Here is a 23,597-nt window from a genome sequence, read left to right as displayed (position 1 = left end):
TCCTAGTGATTGCCATGTTGGAGAATTTTTAGAATTTAAAAAGGATCGGTTGGAGTCATTCAGGGGCAGCCTTTCATTACAGTACCAGCAGCATCCAATTACAACTCACACAGTGACTGCTGGTACAGCCCCACACACTTGTGTCAGTGAAGGGGCCACAGTGCTCATATTTGCCCATCACCAATCACACATAGGATAGTAATGACAGAAGTACTGTAATAGTGCTCTAGCAGTGATCAATAAAAAGAGCAATAAAAGGCAGTTACTTTTTCCTTTCTTTTTTTTACTATTTATTCCACAGCATTGTACAAGTGTAGGTATGATTGCAATGATTACAGGTATACCATGCAGAACATTCTGGAAAATAAAGAATTGTAGGTTGTGCTTGCTGTATCTTACCTTTGTGGGGATTCGCTCTGGTAGGCAGGTTAGCGGACGCAGTATAGAAGGCAACAACAAAGTCTTTGAATTAAACAGTTCAGTGTTTATTCACACTTAAGTAAATGACAAAACAAACAGTCCCTTCAAGGAAAACAGTCACCTTGTGATTCGAATGTTCGCTGACACCATGCGGCAAAGAAGTCCTTGGACAAAGCCGAATCCACCTGCTTTCACACCAAGGTAGCAGGCCTTAATCCAGGCCCAAACTCCCAGGTCCCAACACAGAGACTGACAGAGCTTCACTGTCAGAGAGGAGTAATCCACTCAGAGCTGACACTGCTGGATGTTTTTTTTATAGGCCACTCAAGACCCGGCCTGGAACGGGGAGTAGTCACCCACCCATCACTTTGGCTACTCCCAGTAAGAGCCGTCCCGGATCAGCTATACAGCCATACTAAAATAGAAAAGTGTCAATCAGCATTAGCTGCCGCTGACACCTGAAAAAACCGTCTCATACCTTCCATCAACGACGGACCCTTGCGCCTTCCTACACCATGTAAAAGGAAGAATAGGAGTAAAGCAAAGATTTCAAGTGCTTCTTCAGAACAGTGACTCATATGTGCAAGAATGTGATTCTGGTTTGTTATTTAGCAGGAGTACAGAGCTCAATTAATATAGTTTGATAATAAATGTGGTGCACAATTAGGTTTTCAGGTTTATTTAATTTTGGGAAAGGTAAGAAGAGCCCTATGATATTTAGAGACTGATGGATGCAGCATGAGAAAAACCTTGCAATCAAAGGTGACATAAAGTCAAACATAGAAAAAAGTCACCAGAACATATTGCTTGCTAACCCCTTCTGGGCTGGCCAATTTTAGGCCCTTAATGTCAAGCAATTTTTATTTCATTTTACTATTGTCGCACCATGAAGAGTTATAACATTTTTATTTCTCTGTCAATGTAGTTGTATGAGGTCTTGTTTTTTGTCTAATGAGCATATCTTCCAGACCCTCCCAGATCTAGCAGGACAGTCCTGGATTTCTGGGGCTGTCCCGTTGCCGTGGGAGGACTGCGGCATGTCTATCTGCCTCATCAGGATGCATATATAGTTAAATATAATGGTGCAGCAGGGAGCCATCAGCTCCCTGCTCCACTATTTGCCGGCCTGTGCGCTCCCGAGCAGGCAGGAAAGATGCTGTGACATCATCAAACCTGCTGCACAGAGCAGGAGAGAGCACAAGCGAGGTAATGATGTGCTCTGCTCATTGTGGGGATGGAGCTAGGCAGGTATTATTTTTTATATTATACTATTTTATTATTATTTTATTTTGTATATTTTTTATTTTATTTAAAGTACAGGGGCTTCACTATTGTGGGGGGCACTAAGGGAGCAGCACTACTGTATTAGAGGTCATTGTTACTGTGAGGGGGCACTTTAGGGGCATAACTAATGTAAGGGGACACTAAGCAGCATTCTATTGTGATGGGAGCACAAGGGGACTGAGCGGGATTGGGTGTTTATAGATTGGGCAGAGTTAGAGGCATGGCTTAGTGTAAAAATAATTTGCCATGGCGTAGCCCTCCTTGGGCATTTCAAATGTTCGGAGGTATAGATGAGCTGTGTTTTTCAATGGCAACCTTTTGATTAACACTTGTTAACTCTTTTTTGGGAGTGAATGGAAAAAAAATGCAATTCCTACATTGTTTTTTTGCATTATAAATTTTCTGGGGCTCACCATGCATTATAAGGTTATTAATTTTATATAAACTATATATAACTCTTTTGCACAAAACACATTTATTTTAAAAAATACTGAGAGGCATATTTTATTTTAGCAAAGCTGTGTACTGGCTAGTTTTTAGGAGCTTTCTTATTAGCAGAATTAACAAAAAAAAAATGTAATTCTGGAATTTCACAGCTTTCACCATGTAAAATACCATTTTTGTTTTACCACTTTTGTAGAAAAAAATTTAATACATTTTTGTCATATTCTGAAAGCCATAACTCCAGCAGAATACTTCCCTCCAAAGGTCCAGCAATATGGTGGGGTATGGCTGAAAGGACCCAAAGGTAGACAACCCATTTAAAGGATCTCAAAAAGACAACCCTACATCTTGCCTATTTATCTTAATATTCAGCTGCAACGTACCATTGACATGAAGGTGGTATCAGAACCTATTATTTTTTAATTTATAATAGGTCTTAGTCATACAGCTATTTCACTCCATTCCTATATTTATGAAGAATTCAAGATGAGAGAAAAAAACTCTACCTATCTACGACAACTGCTAAACATTGCTGGAATGAGTCATCAAGCTAACAGTTGTCATGACAACCACCATTTTTTCAAAGGTCAATTTGATATCTACAGGAAATATTAATTAAATTTTAAGGTAAATGATACGTCACTCAGTTTCTCCTAGTTACTGTACATGTAGTCAAGTGTCAGATCACCATTCCTTTCATGGCTAGCTTTAGGCAGTAGTAGAGCAGGGTGCAGGTTGATTCTAAAAGTGGCAATTATCAGGTGTACTGCAATATAATTAGCAACTTTATACAATATTACAGTTATATTCAAATGTATCTTTAGCATGCATCTTTGCCATAGGTCTATTTGTTTTTCCAGCCGGCTGCAAGACCAAGCATTAGTCTTTTTCCCTAAACATAATGAGACCTTAAAGGGGTTGGCCACTTTTTCTGCCTACTGTTGATCAAAGTGTTTGTAAGGTAACTATACTGCACTTACTGGTATAGCTTTGTTGATATTCTGTGCCTTTTTCTATATTTTTTATAAGGTATGGTTCTTTGATAGCTAAATTTTGCGTTGCCTACATAGTGATCCTGTCCATAAAATGGCTGCTGATGGAGGGTCATGTAACCTGACACCACTCCATTCAAATACACCGCACCTGCCATCAGTCACAGTGACAGACTGTTTCTTTAAAGTGACTCCATACAGACCAGAGAAGGGTAACTTCTACACCCTAATCTATTTCTGAAAGTCCTTCGTCCCCTGAATGGAGCCTTATAGGGGGGTGATCAATGACAGGGGGGTGATCACCCCATATAGACTCTCTGATCACCCCCTGTCATTGATCACCCCCTGTCATTGATCACCCCCTGTAAGGCTCCATTCACACATTTTTTTGGCCCAAGTTAGCGGAAATTTTTTAGTTTTTTCTTACAAAGTCTCATATTCCACTAACTTGTGTCAAAAAATAAAATCTCACATGAACTCACCATACCCCTCACGGAATACAAATGCGTAAAATTTTTTACAGAATTTGATTTCAAACTCCTTACCACACATTTGGGCCCCTAGAATGCCAGGGCAGTATAACTACCCCACAAGTGACCCCATTTTGGAAAGAAGACACCCCAAGGTATTTTGTGATGGGCATAGTGAGTTCATGGAAGTTTTTATTTTTTGTCACAAATTAGTGGAATATGAGACTTTGTAAGAAAAAAAAAAAAAAACTTATTTTCCGCTAACTTGTGACAAAAAATAAAAAATTCTAGGAACTCGCCATGTTCCTCACGGAATACCTTGGGGTGTCTTCTTTCCAAAATGGGGTCACTTGTGGGGTAGTTATACTGCCCTGGCATTCTAGGGGCCCTAATGTGTGGTAAGTAGGTAAATGACCTGTGAAATCCTAAAGGTGCTCTTTGGAATGTGGGCCCCTTTGCCCACCTAGGCTGCAAAAAAGTGTCACACATGTGGTATCGCCGTATTCAGGAGAAGTTGGGCAATGTGTTTTGGGGTGTCTTTTTACATATACTCATGCTGGGTGAGAGAAATATCTCGGCAAAAGACAACTTTTCCCATTTTTTATACAAAGTTGGCATTTGACCAAGATATTTATCTCACCCAGCATGGGTATATGTAAAATGACACCCCAAAACACATTGCCCAACTTCTCCTGAGTATGGCGATACCAGATGTGTGACACTTTTTTGCAGCCTAGATGCGCAAAGGGGCCCACATTCCTTTTATAAGGGCATTTTTAGACATTTGGACTTCTTCTCACGCTTTAGGGCCCCTAAAATGCCAGGGCAGTATAAATACCCCACATGTGACCCCATTTTGGAAAGAAGACACCCCATGGTATTCAATGAGGGGCATGGCGAGTTCATAGAATTTTTATTTTTTTTGCACAAGTTAGCGGAAATTGATATATATATTTTTTTCTCACAAAGTCTCCCTTTCCGCTAACTTGGGACAAAAATTTCAATCTTTCATGGACTCAATATGCCCCTCACGGAATACCTTGGGGTGTCTTCTTTCTGAAATGGGGTCACATGTGGGGTATTTATACTGCCCTGGCATTCTAGGGGCCCTAAAGCGTGAGAAGAAGTCTGGAATATAAATGTCTAAACAATTTTACGCATTTGTATTCCGTGAGGGGTATGGTGAGTTCATGTGAGATTTTATTTTTTGACACAAGTTAGTGGAATATGAGACTTTGTAAGAAAAAACTAAAAAATTTCCGCTAACTTGGGCCAAAAAAATGTGTGAATGGAGCCTTACAGGGGGGTGATCAATGACAGGGGGGTGATCAATGACAGGGGGGTGATCAGAGAGTCTATATGGGGTGATCACCCCCCTGTCATTGATCACCCCCCTATAAGGCTCCATTCAGGGGACGAAGGACTTTCAGAAATAGATTAGGGTGTAGAAGTTACCCTTCTCTGGTCTGTATGGAGTCACTTTAAAGAAACAGTCTGTCACTGTGACTGATGGCAGGTGCGGTGTATTTGAATGGAGTGGTGTCAGGTTACATGACCCTCCATCAGCAGCCATTTTATGGACAGGATCACTATGTAGGCAACGCAAAATTTAGCTATCAAAGAACCATACCTTATAAAAAATATAGAAAAAGGCACAGAATATCAACAAAGCTATACCAGTAAGTGCAGTATAGTTACCTTACAAACACTTTGATCAACAGTAGGCAGAAAAAGTGGCCAACCCCTTTAAGGTCTCATTATGTTTAGGGAAAAAGACTAATGCTTGGTCTTGCAGCCGGCTGGAAAAACAAATAGACCTATGGCAAAGATGCATGCTAAAGATACATTTGAATATAACTGTAATATTGTATAAAGTTGCTAATTATATTGCAGTACACCTGATAATTGCCACTTTTAGAATCAACCTGCACCCTGCTCTACTACTGCCTAAAGCTAGCCATGAAAGGAATGGTGATCTGACACTTGACTACATGTACAGTAACTAGGAGAAACTGAGTGACGTATCATTTACCTTAAAATTTAATTAATATTTCCTGTAGATATCAAATTGACCTTTGAAAAAATGGTGGTTGTCATGACAACTGTTAGCTTGATGACTCATTCCAGCAATGTTTAGCAGTTGTCGTAGATAGGTAGAGTTTTTTTCTCTCATCTTGAATTCTTCATAAATATAGGAATGGAGTGAAATAGCTGTATGACTAAGACCTATTATAAATTAAAAAATAATAGGTTCTGATACCACCTTCATGTCAATGGTACGTTGCAGCTGAATATTAAGATAAATAGGCAAGATGTAGGGTTGTCTTTTTGAGATCCTTTAAATGGGTTGTCTACCTTTGGGTCCTTTCAGCCATACCCCACCATATTGCTGGACCTTTGGAGGGAAGTATTCTGCTGGAGTTATGGCTTTCAGAATATGACAAAAATGTATTAAATTTTTTTTCTACAAAAGTGGTAAAACAAAAAATGGTATTTTACATGGTGAAAGCTGTGAAATTCCAGAATTACATTTTTTTTTTGTTAATTCTGCTAATAAGAAAGCTCCTAAAAACTAGCCAGTACACAGCTTTGCTAAAATAAAATATGCCTCTCAGTATTTTTTAAAATAAATGTGTTTATTGTGCAAAAGAGTTATATATAGTTTATATAAAATTAATAACCTTATAATGCATGGTGAGCCCCAGAAAATTTATAATGCAAAAAAACAATGTAGGAATTGCATTTTTTTTCCATTCACTCCCAAAAAAGAGTTAACAAGTGTTAATCAAAAGGTTGCCATTGAAAAACACAGCTCATCTATACCTCCGAACATTTGAAATGCCCAAGGAGGGCTACGCCATGGCAAATTATTTTTACACTAAGCCATGCCTCTAACTCTGCCCAATCTATAAACACCCAATCCCGCTCAGTCCCCTTTGTGCTCCCATCACAATAGAATGCTGCCTTAGTGCCCCCTTACATTAGTTATGCCCCTAAAGTGCCCCCTCACAGTAACAATGACCTCTAATACAGTAGTGCTGCTCCCTTAGTGCCCCCCACAATAGTGAAGCCCCTGTACTTTAAATAAAATAAAAAATATACAAAATAAAATAATAATAAAATAGTATAATATAAAAATATAATACCTGCCTAGCTCCATCCCCACAATGAGCAGAGCACATCATTACCTCGCTTGTGCTCTCTCCTGCTCTGTGCAGCAGGTTTGATGATGTCACAGCATCTTTCCTGCCTGCTCGGGAGCGCACAGGCCGGCAAATAGTGGAGCAGGGAGCTGATGGCTCCCTGCTGCACCATTATATTTAACTATATATGCATCCTGATGAGGCAGATAGACATGCCGCAGTCCTCCCACGGCAACGGGACAGCCCCAGAAATCCAGGACTGTCCTGCTAGATCTGGGAGGGTCTGGAAGATATGCTCATTAGACAAAAAACAAGACCTCATACAACTACATTGACAGAGAAATAAAAATGTTATAACTCTTCAATGGTGCGACAATAGTAAAATGAAATAAAAAATTGCTTGACATTAAGGGCCTAAAATTGGCCAGCCCAGAAGGGGTTAGCAAGCAATATGTTCTGGGTGACTTTTTTCTATGTTTGACTTTATGTCACCTTTGATTGCAAGGTTTTTCTCATGCTGCATCCATCAGTCTCTAAATATCATAGGGCTCTTTCTTACCTTTCCCAAAATTAAATAAACCTGAAAACCTAATTGTGCACCACATTTATTAGCAAACTATATTAATTGAGCTCTGTACTCCTGCTAAATAACAAACCAGAATCACATTCTTGCACATATGAGTCACTGTTCTGAAGAAGCACTTGAAATCTTTGCTTTACTCCTATTCTTCCTTTTACATGGTGTAGGAAGGCGCAAGGGTCCGTCGTTGATGGAAGGTATGAGACGGTTTTTTCAGGTGTCAGCGGCAGCTAATGCTGATTGACACTTTTCTATTTTAGTATGGCTGTATAGCTGATCCGGGACGGCTCTTACTGGGAGTAGCCAAAGTGATGGGTGGGTGACTACTCCCCACGTTCCAGGCCGGGTCTTGAGTGGCCTATAAAAAAAACATCCAGCAGTGTCAGCTCTGAGTGGATTACTCCTCTCTGACAGTGAAGCTCTGTCAGTCTCTGTGTTGGGACCTGGGAGTTTGGGCCTGGATTAAGGCCTGCTACCTTGGTGTGAAAGCAGGTGGATTCGGCTTTGTCCAAGGACTTCTTTGCCGCATGGTGTCAGCGAACATTCGAATCACAAGGTGACTGTTTTCCTTGAAGGGGACTGTTTGTTTTGTCATTTACTTAATGTGTGAATAAACACTGAACTGTTTAATTCAAAGACTTTGTTGTTGCCTCTATACTGCGTCCGCTAACCTGCCTACCAGAGCGAATCCCCACAAAGGTAAGATACAGCAAGCACAACCTACAATTCTTTTATTTTCCAGAATGTTCTGCATGGTATACCTGTAATCATTGCAATCATACCTACACTTGTACAATGCTGTGGAATAAAAAGTAAAAAAAAGAAAGGAAAAAGTAACTGCCTTTTATTGCTCTTTTTATTGATCACTGCTAGAGCACTATTACAGTACTTCTGTCATTACTATCCTATGTGTGATTGGTGATGGGCAAATATGAGCACTGTGGCCCCTTCACTGACAAAGTGTGTGGGGCTGTACCAGCAGTCACTGTGTGAGTTGTAATTGGATGCTGCTGGTACTGTAATGAAAGGCTGCCCCTGAATGACTCCAACCGATCCTTTTTAAATTCTAAAAATTCTCCAACATGGCAATCACTAGGACATCTGTCTATATACTATCTATCTATCTATCTATCTATCTATCTATCTATCTATCTATCTATCTATCTATCTATCTATCTATCTATCTATCCCACGTCTAATTACACACTATTCCCTTTTCTCTTAAAATGTCTCCCAGTCTTGAAACCTGCACACCCTCACAGGAATCTTAAACATCTTGATATTCACTCACTTTTTCACCTCTTCTACCACTCTCTACCATGTCTTCACATTGCAAATCCAGCATATGTTTTCTATAACACCGCAATTACTTCATCTCCCACCTCAGTATAACTTCTAAAACAACAGAACTCAACAAATGAATAGGCACTGGCGCTCCAGTCTGTTGAAAATACAGGCAATCTTCCAGGGTTGCCGAGAACATGGGAAGAAATGCTGCTCCAAGGGAGGCTTTATTACATATAAAGAGACACGGAGAGATTTATCAAACTGATGTTCCAAAGGAGATGTGAAAAATGAAAGGTGGAATCTGATTTGATAAATCTCCCTCACAGTTCTCAATTTCATGTCTGCAGTTCTGAAAATGTTTTCCACCTCACTACACCAAAGAATTATTTATCTAATTTTGCTCCCTACTCCATCCCCAATGGTACTTCTGAGAAAAACATTAGAGAAACCTTAAACCTGAAGTTCCTGGAACGCCTCTACACAATTGCCGAGTGCTCTAACTTATCACCTGCTTTTCTATCTTTACTGATGAAAATATTTCCACCCAACTCTTGAAATCCAAGGTCCAACCCATATCTTCCACCTATGATTCCTCTCATTTTTTAAACAAGCAACCATCACAACCATCCTTATGAAGCCATCCCTCCATCCGTTCTCTTTGTCCATCTAAGACCCTATATCACTACTCCCGTTTGTCTCAAAGATAATTAATCTCAACCTTTAAATATTCTCCCACCTATCATCCAGTTTACTTTTCAACCAGCTACAATATTGGTTCCATCCCCACTACTCTTCTGAAACTGTTATAAGTCACTGATCTGTTAACTGTCAAAGCTAACTTCGCTGTGCTTCTCCTTCTAGATAGGCTTTAACACAGTTAACTACTCCCCCTTTTTTCAAACTCTCTCATCCCTTGGTATCACAGACTTGGACCTCATCTGCATCTCCTCATACTTCACAAACTAAATATTTAGTGTGTCCCATTTGAGTATCACCTTGACTTGTCCTCTCCATATTGGTCTCCCTAAAGGTTTTGTCCTGGTACCCCCTACTCTTCTCTATCTATACCTTTATCCTGGGGTAGCTCAAACAGTCCCAGGGCTTGAAGTCCCACTTTTACACTAATAACACTCAAATTTGCGTCTCTAGCTCAGATATTACTTCTCTGCTCTCCAGAATGTCAGCTATATCCTCCTTCTTCTCCTATAAATAATATCTATTAAACTATAAATGAAATAGGGCTCAACATATATATATATATATATATATATATATACAGTTGCAAGAAAAAGTATGTGAACCCTTTGGAATGATATGGATTTCTGCACAAATTGGTCATAAAATGTGATCTGATCTTCATCCAAGTCACAACAATAGACAATCACAGTCTGCTTAAACTAATAACACACAAAGAATTGAACACACCATGTAAACATTCACAGTGCAGGTGGAAAAAGTATGTGAACCCTTGGATTTAATAACTGGCTGAACCTCCTTTGGCAGCAATAACTTCAACCAAACGTTTCCTGTAGTTGCAGATGAGACGTGCACAACAGTCAGGAGTAATTCTTGATCATTCCTCTTTACAGAACTGTTTCAGTTCAGCAATATTCTTGGGATGTCTGGTGTGAATCGCTTTCTTGAGGTCATGCCACAGCATCTCAATCGGGTTGAGGTCAGGACTCTGACTGGGCCACTCCAGAAGGCGTATTTTCTTCTGTTTAAGCCATTCTGTTGTTGATTTACTTCTATGCTTTGGGTCGTTGTCCTGTTGCAACACCCATCTTCTGTTGAGCCTCAGCTGGTGGACAGATGGCCTTAAGTTCTCCTGCAAAATGTCTTGATAAACTTGGGAATTAATTTTTCCTTCGATGATAGCAATCCGTCCAGGCCCTGACGCAGCAAAGCAGTCCCAAACCATGATGCCCCAACACCATACTTCACAGTTGGGATGAGCTTTTGATGTTGGTGTGCTGTGCCTCTTTTTCTCCACACATAGTGTTGTGTGTTTCTTCCAAACAACTAACTTTGGTTTCATCTGTCCACAGACTATTTTGCCAGTACTGCTGTAGAACATCCAGGTGCTCTTGTGCAAAGTGTAAATGTGCAGCAATGTTTTTTTTGGACAGCAGTGGCTTCCTGTCACGGCCTATGGTGTGCGTAGTGACATTTTCCTTCACTTGGTTGCCCGTGACTACGTTTGGTGTTGTATACATGTGGTGGCAGTGTCTCGGCCTTCTGGCTGATCCCCACGACATGGTTGCCACGCATCCCGTTGCCCGCGGCAACAGGTGAAGTGTGTATTTGTGTGTACTTCCCCTTTAAGTGCCCGTCTTCCCTTGCCTTGTGTTGGAAGGGTTAACTTCCTTCCTAGTTTGTGTGCACTGGGTGTGTCTGTGTGTGGGTGTGGCTACATGGGCTATAAGGCCTCAGTCAAGATCAGTAGTCTGAGGGGTACTTCAGCCATGGCTAGCTGGAGGCATCCTCCCGTGATATACCATCTGCCAGTGGGGGCCACCCTTGTGGTCATAGGTTTATGTTACAAGATGTTATGAAGATGTTTGTTTGGTCTTTATTCTTTGCAGCTTATGGTCCTCGGTTCCTGTGTGATGTGTGGTGTGTGCTGTGTCCGTTTGTGTTGTTGTGGACAGCAGCACTTGCACATGGGTTCCAGGCTTTGTGTCTGTGGCAGGTGAATGTTGTGTTTGTGGCATGTACCTGCCATTGCCATAAGTTGTATATGTTCCCCTTTCCATGCAGCTTGGCCAGTGAGACTCCTGTTCCTCCATATCCAGAAGGAACAGGTCGTCTTACCCTGCTCCTAGTTTAGGGCCACCCTGAGGGCTAGCAGGGATTTCAAGGTTCCGGAGCATGAGCCCTCCTACCATCAAGGCCGGCTCATGCAGCTAGGAGTCAGGGTCAGATTAGGGATGCGATAGGAGGTGACCTGCTCCCTAATTCTGTGGTCCTGGCCAAGTAGCAACCTACCATCTCCTGGCATCGCACGGCTGAGGGTTTTCCCCATCCTCAGCCGTGACAGTATGACCACAATGGCTCCTCGCGTGGCATCACCTTCGGAAGAGGGTGCAGCATGCATCGCCATCTTGTTATGGGGTGCATGCGCGTTCTCCGGAGGGAGAGCGTTAGGGGGTTGCACCGTTTACGGCGCGGTGTGTGGCTTTTCCCGGCCATTCCTTTCTCACCGTTGTCCGTGTTGGTGTCCCCTTGTTTGTCATTCCCCTCCCCCCCTCCCATTGTTTTTTGTGCCTCACCAACTTTCCCCTTTTGTTGTTTGGAGGGGCTTTGAGGGGTGGGAGTATTCCGCCTTCGGAAGAGGGCACAGCGTGTGGCGCCTGCCTCTTTCTAGCACACATGCTTATCCTCCGGAGGGAGGGTGAAAGGGGAACCTGATACTATGCTGTTGTCACGGCTGTATGTGAGCAACAAGAGTATACACAGTAAAAAGAGCTACTGACCGGACCCAAACTAGGGAGGATAAAGGGTGACCCCTGTCAGACCCTCAAAGCTCTCCCTATGCTGCTAAAGCACATGCCCGGATCCAAATGGCGGAACGAGGTATGCCCACGTACCTAAGACTGATGACCACTGTAACCCCTACAATAGTGGAAGGGGCACGGCCACCGGTGCCCTGCTCAGTATATGGAGGGAACCGTGGCCAACTCAGATCCAGTCAGAAAATAACCAGGTACACAACAATGTCTGCACACTTAGCTGAAGGTGCTGCAGCCGCAGAGAAGACGGATCTAAGGACAGCTGGCAATATCCGGAGTGCTTGCTGCAGCAGAACACAGGTCCAGTGAACTGATAGCTACAAGTGAAGATACTCAAGCAAGAGCTACAACTGAAATGAGAAATATAATCCACGCCCTACAATAGGAGGAGGGGTGATTTAAAGGCAGGAAAATCAACCGCAGGAGGAACAGCTGGGAGGAAGGAAACAGAAAGTAAAGACTTCATCACAGGGGCGGAGAAACAGAGCAGTGAGAACTCCTCCAAACTCTAGTAGTGACATCATCACAGGGGTGGAGAAACAAAGCTGTGAGAACGTCTCAAAGCTCTGGTAGTGACAGTACCCCCCCCTCTACAGGTGGACTCCGGACACCCAGGACCCACCTTCTCAGGATGAGCCCTATGAAATGCCCTGATGAGGCGAGTGGCTTTAATGTCCGACACCGGAACCCACATCCTCTCCTCAGGACCATAACCCTTCCAATGAACGAGGTACTGAAGAGAACCGCGGACAATGCGAGAGTCCACAATTCTGGAAACCTCAAACTCCAGATTGCCATCAACCAAAATCGGAGGAGGAGGCAAAGAGGAGGGTACCGTGGGCTGGACATATGGTTTTAAGAGAGATCTGTGAAATACATTATGTATCTTCCAAACCCGTGGAAGATCAAGACGGAAGGCAACAGGATTGATGACTGACAAGATTTTATAAGGCCCAATAAACTTGGGACCCAATTTCCAGGAGGGAACCTTCAGTTTAATATTTCTTGTAGACAACCACACCAGATCACCCACATTCAGGTCCGGACCAGGCACACGTCTCTTATCAGCCACACGCTTATACTTCTCACTCATCTTTCTAAGATTACTCTGAATCTTTTGCCAAATGGTAGACAAAGACGAGGAAAATCTCTCCTCCTCAGGTAAACCAGAAAGAGCCCCTCCCGAGAATGTCCCAAACTGCGGATGAAACCCATATGCACCAAAGAATGGTGACTTATCAGAAGATTCCTGACGACGGTTGTTCAGAGCAAACTCAGCAAGAGGGAGAAATGAACACCAATCCTCCTGGTTCTCTGCCACAAAACAGCGCAAATATGTCTCCAGATTCTGATTGAGGCGCTCAGTCTGACCATTCGACTGCGGGTGAAAAGCAGAAGAGAAGGACAGCCGAACCCCCAGGCAAGAACAGAAAGCCTTCCAGAACCTGGACACAAACTGCGTGCCTCTATCGGAAACAATATCAGAGGGAATGCCGTGCAATTTAACAATATGGTCGACAAAAGCTTGCGCCAACGTTTTAGCATTGGGTAAACCAGGGAAAGGTACGAAATGAGCCATCTTGCTAAAACGGTCCACCACCACCAGGATCACCAACTTCCCCGAGGAACAAGGAAGATCCGTGATAAAGTCCATGGACAGGTGTGTCCAAGGACGGGAAGGTATGGGTAACGAGAGAAGGGAACCTGAAGGCCGTGAACGAGGGACCTTAGCGCGAGCGCACGTCTCACAAGCAGCCACAAAACCCTCCACCAACTTACGAAGAGCCGGCCACCAAAATCTCCGAGCAATGAGATCTACCGTGGCTCTACTCCCGGGGTGACCAGCAAGAACCGTATCATGATGCTCCTTGAAGAGTTTGTGACGTAGCTCAGGAGGCACGAACAACTTCCCAGAAGGACAACGGGCAGGTGCCTCAGTCTGGGCAGCCTGGAACTCGGCCTCCAAATCGGAATATAGAGCAGAAACAACTACCCCCTCCGCCAAAATGGGACCCGGGTCCTCGGAGTTTCCTCCTCCCGGAAAACAGCGAGAGAGAGCATCAGCCTTCACATTTTTGATCCCAGGTCAGAATGTAACGACAAAATTGAATCTGGAGAAGAACAGAGACCATCTGGCCTGTCTCGGATTCATACGCCTGGCCGACTCCAAGTATGCCAGATTCTTATGGTCGGTAAAAACGGTGATAGGGTGCCTGGCCCCCTCCAACCAATGGCGCCATTCCTCGAAAGCCAACTTGATGGCCAACAACTCCCTATCTCCCACATCATAGTTTCTCTCTGCCGGGGAGAGTTTTTTAGAGAAAAAGGCACAGGGTCGCCATTTGGCAGGAGAAAGGCCCTGGGACAAAACTGCACCCACACCCACCTCGGAAGCATCCACCTCAACAATAAAAGGTAAGGAAACATCGGGATGCACCAAGACGGGAGCAGACGCAAAACTCTCTTTAATCTTAGAAAAGGCTGCAAGCGCCTCCTCCGACCAAGAGGAAAAATCCACCCACTTTTTTGTCATGTCAGTAAGGGGTTTGACAACAGAGGAATAATTCAAAATGAACTTTCTGTAATAGTTCGCAAAACCCAGAAAGCGCATCAATGCCTTCTGATTCTCAGGAAGCTCCCACTCAAGTACAGCACGGACCTTCTCCGGATCCATGCGAAAACCAGAAGCAGAGAGGAGAAAACCCAGAAATTGAATCTCCGATACCATAAAAAGACATTTCTCCAGCTTGGCGTACAATTTATTTTCCCGCAGAATCTGCAGAACCTGAAAAAGATGATCCTGATGGGTCTGAACATCAGGGGAAAAAATCAAAATATCATCAAGATACACCAATACAAATTTCCCCATTAAATGGTAGAAAATACTATTAACAAAATGCTGAAAGACGGCCGGAGCATTCATCAGGCCGAAAGGCATAACGAGATTTTCGAAATGCCCGTTAGGGGTATTAAAGGCCGTTTTCCATTCATCCCCCTCTCTGACCCTGACCAGGTTGTACGCGCCTCTCAAATCCAATTTGGAAAACACCTTGGCCCCAACAATTTGGTTGAAGAGGTCCGGGATCAGAGGAAGGGGATAGGGATCGCGAATCGTGATACGGTTCAGCTCCCTAAAATCTAGGCAAGGTCTCAGAGAGCCATCTTTTTTTTTAACAAAAAAAAAATCCGCGGCCACAGGTGACTTTGAGGGACTTATATGCCCCTTATCGAGACTCTCGGAGATATAAGTTCGCATTGCGATTCTTTCCGGTTGTGAGAGATTGTAGAGGCGTGCTTTTGGCAGCTTGGCGCCGGGAATGAGGTTAATGGGACAGTCAAACTCCCGGTGAGGAGGTAGCTCCTGAACACCGCTCTCGGAAAACACGTCCGAGAAATCAGAGAGAAATGATGGCACAGTTTTAGTAGACACCTCTGCAAAAGTCGCTGTGAGACAATTCTCTCTACAAAAGTCACTCCACTCATTTATTTGCCTTCCTTGCCAATCAATAGTGGGGTTATGTCTAGTGAGCCAGTGTAACCCCAAAACTAGAGGAGAAGGCAATCCGTTAAGGACAAAACAAGATATATCCTCCACATGAGTGTCACCTATAGCTAGCCGGATATTGTGAACAATGCCCTTCAGAGATCTCTGTGAGAGTGGAGCAGAGTCAATAGCAAAAACAGGTATATCCTTTTCTAATGTGCAAACCCGAAAACCATGCATGGCTACAAATTGAGTGTCAATAAGATTGACGGCCGCTCCACTATCGACAAAAATCTCACAAGAAATGACCTTGCTCTCTAGCGCCACCCTGGCAGACAGGAGAAAACAGGAACTGCAGGTCAGAGGAAAAGCATCAATTCCTACATCAACTTTGCCCAAAGTAGCAGATGAAGCAGAATTTGATGATTTACCTTTTGAGGTTTTTCTCTTATTATCGCTCTTAGTACAGTTCAAGAATCTCCTAGACGGACAAACATTTGCCAAATGACCTATGCCCCCACAACAAAAACACACCATACTCTGAGGACTAAATCCTCTTTTATCAGGGGCAAGTCGACCTAGCTGCATGGGCTCCTCCTCAGAGGGGAGCGAGACAGGATGAGGCCCCTGCACACTGAATGAGTCCGCACCATTGCCCCTAAACTGACAATGGCTGGACAGAGAGGTCTTGTTTCTTTCTCTTAGACGCCTGTCAAGGCGTACCGCCAATGACATGGCAGACTCTAAGGACGTTGGTCTCTCATGGAAAGCAAACGCATCTTTCAATCTCTCTGAGAGACCATGACAGAACTGACTCCGGAGTGCAGCATCATTCCAACCTGAATCAGCTGCCCATCTCCGAAATTCAGAACAATAAAGCTCCGCAGACAGTTTGTTCTGGCATAAAACACGTAAGTTAGATTCGGCCAGAGCAACACGATCCGGGTCATCATATATCTGCCCCAGGGCCACGAAAAATCTTTCCACGGATCGAAGGGAGGGATCCCCTGATGGCAGCGAAAAAGCCCAAGTCTGAGCATTACCCCTGAGCAAGGAGATGACAATCCTCACCCTCTGCTCCTCCTTACCAGAGGAGTGGGGACACAAGCAAAAATGGAGTTTGCATCCCTTTATGAAGCGAACAAAATTCTCACTGCCCCCGGAGAACGTTTCCCGGAAGTGAGACCTTTGGCTCGCAACAGACTCCATGAGCCGGAGCAGAGCCCAATGCTTGAAGCTGAGTCATAGATTGACGGAGATCCGCTACTTCCAAAGAAAGACCCTGCATGCGGTCAACCAGGTCAGAAAGCGGATCCATGTCAAAAAAGGACGGTTTTGGTGGATTATAATGTCACGGCTGTATGTGAGCAACAAGAGTATACACAGTAAAAAGAGCTACTGACCGGACCCAAACTAGGGAGGATAAAGGATGACCCCTGTCAGACCCTCAAAGCTCTCCCTATGCTGCTAAAGCACATGCCCGGATCCAAATGGCGGAACGAGGCATGCCCACGTACCTAAGAATGATGACCACTGTAACCCCTACAATAGTGGAAGGGGCACGGCCACCGGTGCCCTGCTCAGTATATGGAGGGAACCATGGCCACCTCAGATCCAGTCAGAAAATAACCAGGTACACAACAATGTCTGCACACTTAGCTGAAGGTGCTGCAGCCGCAGAGAAGACGGATCTAAGGACAGCTGGCAATATCCGGAGTGCTTGCTGCAGCAGAACACAGGTCCAGTGAACTGATAGCTACAAGTGAAGATACTCAAGCAAGAGCTACAACTGAAATGAGAAATATAATCCACGCCCTACAATAGGAGGAGGGGTGATTTAAAGGCAGGGAAATCAACCGCAGGAGGAACAGCTGGGAGGAAGGAAACAGAAAGTAAAGACTTCATCACAGGGGCGGAGAAACAGAGCAGTGAGAACTCCTCCAAACTCTAGTAGTGACATCATCACAGGGGTGGAGAAACAGAGCTGTGAGAACGTCTCAAAGCTCTGGTAGTGACAGCAGTTCTCTGTGGCTGTTGCTGCAGTGTCTGAGAACTGGTACTTGTGGTTGCGTTTCTCCTCATCCACGTCTCAGTGGTTCTCCACCCTTTGTCGGTGTGGTTGGCTGCAGTCCTCGTTGGACTGGCTTTAGTGTGTGCTGGGAGAGGATGCATGCTGGCAGCGACTTTGTGGGAACCGTCTGCTGAGAGTGGACGCAGTGTTCAGGTGCGGTCTCTTCGGGCTGTTTCTTTGCTGGTCTCCGGTTCCTGTGTGTTGCTCCGGAGCCTGGCAGTCGGCTCCTGGATCCTGTGTGTTGTTCCAGGGGTCGGCAGCAGTCCTGGGGAGACACGCATGCTGACACTGATTCTGCTATTTTTTTCTCTTCTCCCTTCCTTGTTTGGGGTCCCACACTTGTTTTCCCTTTTGTGTTGGTGAGGGGGCTTTGAGGCGTGAGAGTGTCACGGCCTATGGTGTGCGTAGTGACATTTTCCTTCACTTGGTTGCCCGTGACTACGTTTGGTGTTGTATGCATGTGGTGGCAGTGTCTCTGCCTTCTGGCTGATCCCCAGGACATGGTTGCCACGCATCCCGTTGCAACAGGTGAAGTGTGTGTTTATGTGTGTACTTCCCCTTTAAGTGGCCATCTTCCCTTACCTTGTGTTGGAAGGGTTAACTTCCTTCCTAGTTTGTGTGCACTGGGTGTGTCTGTGTGTGGGTGTGGCTACATGGGCTATAAAGCCTCAGTCAAGATCAGTAGTCTGAGGGGTACTTCAGCCATGGCTAGCTGGAGGCATCCTCCCGTGATATACCATCTGCCAGTGGGGGCCACCCTTGTGGTCATAGGTTTATGTTACAAGATGTTATGAAGATGTTTGTTTGGTCTTTATTCTTTGCAGCTTATGGTCCTCGGTTCCTGTGTGATGTGTGGTGTGTGCTGTGTCCGTTTGTGTTGTTGTGGACAGCAGCACTTGCACATGGGTTCCAGGCTTTGTGTCTGTGGCAGGTGAATGTTGTGTTTGTGGCATGTACCTGCCATTGCCATAAGTTGTATATGTTCCCCTTTCCATGCAGCTTGGCCAGTGAGACTCCTGTTCCTCCATATCCAGAAGGAACAGGTCATCTTACCCTGCTCCTAGTTTAGGGCCACCCTGAGGGCTAGCAGGGATTTCAAGGTTCCAGAGCATGAGCCCTCCTACCATCAAGATCGGCTCATGCAGCTAGGAGTCAGGGTCAGATTAGGGATGCGATAGGAGGTGACCTGCTCCCTAATTCTGTGGTCCTGGCCAAGTAGCGACCTACCATCTCCTGGCATCGCACGGCTGAGGGTTTTCCCCATCCTCATCCGTGACAGTTGCTCTGTGGTATCCTCCCATGAAATCCATTCTTGTTTAGTGTTTAGCTGACACTCTAGGATTCTTCTTCACCTCATTGAGAAGTCTGCGCTGTGCCCTTGCAGTCATCTTTACAGGACGGCCACTCCTAGGGAGAGTAGCAGCAGTGCTTAACTTTCTCCATTTATAGACAATTTGTCTTACCGTGGACTGATGAACAGCAAGGCTTTTGGAGATACTTTCATAACCCTTTCCAGCTTTATGCAAGTCAACAATTCTTAATCGTAGGTCTTCTGAGAGCTCTTTTGGTGCGAGGCATCATTCACATCAGGCAATGCTTCTTGTGAAAAGCAAACCCAGAACTGGTGTGTGTTTTTTATAGGGCAGGGCAGCTGTAACCAACACCTCCAATCTGTTCTCATTGATTGGACTCCAGTTGGCTGACACCCCACTCCAATTAGTTCTTGGAGATGTCATTAGTCTAGGGGTTTGCATACTTTTTCCACCTGCACTGTGAATGTTCAGATGGTGTGTTCAATAAAAACATGGTAACATTTAATTATTTGTGTGCTATTAGTTTAAGCAGACTGTGATTGTCTATTGTTGTGACTTAGATGAAGATCAGATCACATTCTATGACCAATTTGTGCAGAAATCCATATCATTCCAAAGGGTTCACATACTTTTTCTTGCAACGGTATATATATTTCAAAATAAGAAAGATGAGGCAGCACTCCAAAAATGCTGTGAAAAAAGGGTGGTGGACCTGGTTTATTGCAGGGGAATAAACCTAGTCCACCACCCTTTTTTCACTGCATTTTTAGAGTGCTGCCTCGTCTTTCTTATTTTTGGATATCTAGTGGACCCGTTGTCCAGGGTCCCTGAGGGATTGCACCCGCATCTCCATTGACTGTGCTGCTGTCATATATATATATAAATATATATATATTATATAATATATCATATTGCAGTTTATTTTTACTGCACATGATGTGCAGTTGATTTTTCCCCTTGTTCTGCCTTCATCTGAGTGACACACACAATGCCTGAATAAAAATGATTCTCCAATTCTCCGCCATTCTTCTAACGCCCACATATTTTCTCTGTGTACAAAACCAGCATTGCGTTTCCTGGCAAAGGCTGTGAATCTGTTGGTATAATTACTTTCTTGGGCAATCAGATAATTAGACAAAATAGCACTGAAGATTGCAGCACTGCTCTAGCAGGCAATGAGCACACATATTTTCCAATAAAAGAACTACAAGCAATTATCTGTGCTCTACCAAAATGGGGACCCTCAAGAAGCTGCATAAGCGATTATAGAAATTTAGTGAAGACAATAAGATTTTTAAGAACAAAAGTAAACTACCTTGGGCTCCCTGGCTGAATAAAAGCCTTGGTATAGAATCCACATCCAAAAAGTTCGACATCATTAGATATTTAACACCAGTCAAATGATGATGAATACCTGAGAAAAGAAAGAAAGAAACAAACAAAAAAAGAATGAAAGAAAGACATTTAATTAGATTGCATTGCAATTAAGGTGGTTCATGATGTTTCATGTAACTATGGATCTTTGTAACTAAAAGTTCTGTGATTGTGAATCTCAATGGGGCCTTTTTTCCTAATCTCATGCAACCCCTTTAAACCACACTGCAGAGCCAAAACTAGATGCTCATAGAACCCAATGGAAAATCTTTAACTGAAGCCCTGTCTTTCAAGTGCCATTTATAATAATGGTGTCTTTTAATGTGGAAAAGGGACCTTTGCATCCCCTTCAGGCAGAAAGGCTAGGGTGAGAATGCTACCTCTACACGCATTAAAGCTATGCCTTGCCAGATGGCAAATAATATACCCTTTACATCCCTATACCGTTAAATACTAATGTTCTAGCCATGATACTGTCTGGGAGCTCAATAAGAGCTATCTGGTCAATGTTGCCTTACTGTTCTTGATTTATAACTTACCTCACATCTGTCGTCCTTAGTCTTGAGCACATGTATTAGATCCTACCTACAACTGCCATAGATCCTTAGCCATAATAAAGGGACATCTCACCATTACATCCTCTGCATCACCTATCACTGCTTGTTATGTGTTATGGGAGATTTTTGTTACTTGTACTGTAGTAATGAGTACTTTAGTTCTTTATATTGACTTTTTGTTTGCTTAATACTGTATACTTGCACTCTCCTTCATGGGAAAAAGGTAAGTATGTACTTACATAAGTAAGTAAATACTAATCTCAGTCGGAAAAAATCATTTTACAAAACATTTGACATGCTTTGGTTGATGGGGGTCCAGGTGTTAAGACCCCCACCGATCGCAAACATGAAGGGGCAGAAACATATAGCTTTGCTTTGCTTTGGTGTCCTAGTAAAGCCAAGTGTTTGGATCCATAGAAAATACAATCTCTGGAGAGAGCCAAGCAAAGCCAATTAAAGAAGAAAAGACACAGCGCTCTCTTCATTTAAGTGATTGGTGGAAGTCTCAGCACCCACACCCCCTGACATCTGACACATCACTATGACATGTAAAAAGTAAAAAAAAAAATCATGGGTGTCTTTTACAGTGGTTTTCACATCAAGACAACTCCTCTTTAAATTAAAATTGACCAGGTAGAGAGCTGATGGTAACTGGTATGGCTGTTGTCCTGTAGGAAACTTCTGGCCATACTTTTTTCCTTTAGGAAGGTGCTACCAGGAAAATGTATTATTATATAAAAGCCATACAAATGAATGATGGACCATGTAATACACGGCTGGGTCCTGCAAAGAGTAAAAGCTGTTCTTTGTTAGTGGCTTTTCTCTTGGACTTAACGAGGGTCCTGAGCAGAGGACCTTCCTCTATGACAAACATATACCTTAAAGGAATCAGTCACCCCGACTTTGCACTATTATCTACACTAATACATGAGTAGTACTGCAGATAAGGAGTGCAGATTACTAGTTTCTATTTCTACTGCCCCCTGAACGCCTGCTCTCAGCATTTCAAGCTGCATTGAGATAGCATTGTCAGGACTGCAGGGCATGTTCCAGGAGTCCTGACTTTGTATTTTAGTACAGCTTTGAGTGTTGACAAAGGAGGAACCGTGGGCAGTGCGAAAAAAAAATATGGTGATCAGGACTCCTTACCTGCAGTAGTACTCATGTATTACTGTAAATAATAGTCCAAGATCCCGGTGACAGATGCCCTTTAACACGGAATATGTCTTTGTGAGGCAGCCCTTTTAAAAATGGGACTTATCTGCAATACCAGATTCAGCCCATGGACACGAGTTGTGCTGCTTCTTGAAGAGAATCCGACTTTCCTTTCTACTTTTGTATGTTCCCCATTAGGCAGTGTATGAATGCTGGGGTTGGGGGAAGCAATGCAGCCTGAATAATGGTTAAGTTTGTTGAAAGATCATTTGTGTGTTCACATTGGACAGTTACTGCAACTGAGGATCTTTCTAACTTAAATTCCTGTGACGGTCTCATTCATTAGAATGGGGATTGCAGAAACCCATTCAGAAATATGGATTATTTAGTAACAGATATTTCTGCCGTATGTGAATATAAGTCTACTTCAAAGCAGCTTCGTTAGTCCACCAGTTTTTATACATGTAAAATATATCCAATTCTGAAAAGATGTTTCATTCAAGGACACTGTCCATTTACTATACTATCTGTCTGCATACAACCTGCCATTATTCTATTTTTCGTCTTGCTCCAAGTTTATTGAGTACGTTCTACAGCAGGAAACATATTGTCGGAGAGTAACTAAACATAAAACCAATCAATAATTTATAATTGTCTTTTGATCTAGGTTGAACAAAGGAGGAATAATGCTTTAGTGAGCGGTTCACAGCAGTTCTGTGCCAGTGTAAGATGTCAGTGCAATCAAACACACCACTGGTAGCAGTATTGATCTCCCCATGCAGCGCTGTTCTCTGCATATTAGCCTATTAACACAAGTGTGCTGGCAAAGTCAATTTCATAGAAGGCTTTCCATGAGGCAAGTGATTTTTATGACATCTATATTGAAATAATGGGATAATTCATAGAGTTAACAGTCAATCATGAGTCTATTATACTATTTCCAATGTACATGCTATACATTGCAGTCAGATGTTCAATAACCTACGAATGTGGCAGAGATTCGTGCACAAGAGATTCTTCTAAAATAACTTTTCAATCTCAGAACATTTTCTGATGCCCTTTGCAGAGTGCTGAGAACATGCAATACTTACTGGCAAATGCTAGAAGGTGGCGGTCTTCAGAAACTGCTCCCAAGCCAGGCTTCTTCAATCATTATAAAATCGCCCAGTGTAAAGAACAGTTTGGATTCTATGACTAGAACCAAGATGAATAATGCATAGCATCAGGCGGACTTCCTGTGATCAACTGATAAAAATGGCTAGTAGGCGTAACCATGGCAACAGAGTGCTTTACCGCCGTCACTTCAGTGTCTTCCACCTGACGTGGAGAAAATCACTGTCCCTCCTTTTAATTAAACTTATTTAGGATTTGGAACCGAAGAATCTATAGGCACATCTTCTTCAAGCTTTGTCTGTCGACTCTCAGAGGATTCCCTTTTGATATTTCTTCTCAGCATATAATGAACAAGAAACACCATCATTCCTACTCCTTATACAGATTAGTATCTCATA

General features: G+C 43.4%; 1 protein-coding gene across 1 annotated transcript in view; it reads right to left on the bottom strand.

Annotated features, from left to right (window-relative positions):
• Positions 1–23,348, bottom strand: part of PHACTR1 (phosphatase and actin regulator 1) — a 396,039-nt gene extending 372,691 nt beyond the window's left edge. The window contains exons 1-2 of the mRNA XM_040432504.1: positions 23,178–23,348; positions 20,316–20,414 (exon numbers count right to left, since the gene is read on the bottom strand). Coding sequence (XP_040288438.1) covers positions 20,316–20,379 — 64 coding nt within the window. The 5' untranslated portion in view covers positions 20,380–20,414; positions 23,178–23,348. The remainder of the gene's footprint in view (positions 1–20,315; positions 20,415–23,177) is intronic.
• Between the last annotated feature and the right edge of the window lie 249 nt (positions 23,349–23,597).

The sequence above is a fragment of the Bufo bufo genome, chromosome 5 (assembly GCF_905171765.1).
Source record: "Bufo bufo chromosome 5, aBufBuf1.1, whole genome shotgun sequence".
Taxonomy (NCBI): domain Eukaryota; kingdom Metazoa; phylum Chordata; class Amphibia; order Anura; family Bufonidae; genus Bufo; species Bufo bufo.
Note: the sequence above shows the minus strand (reverse complement) of the source record. Positions and strands in the feature narration are given on the sequence as shown.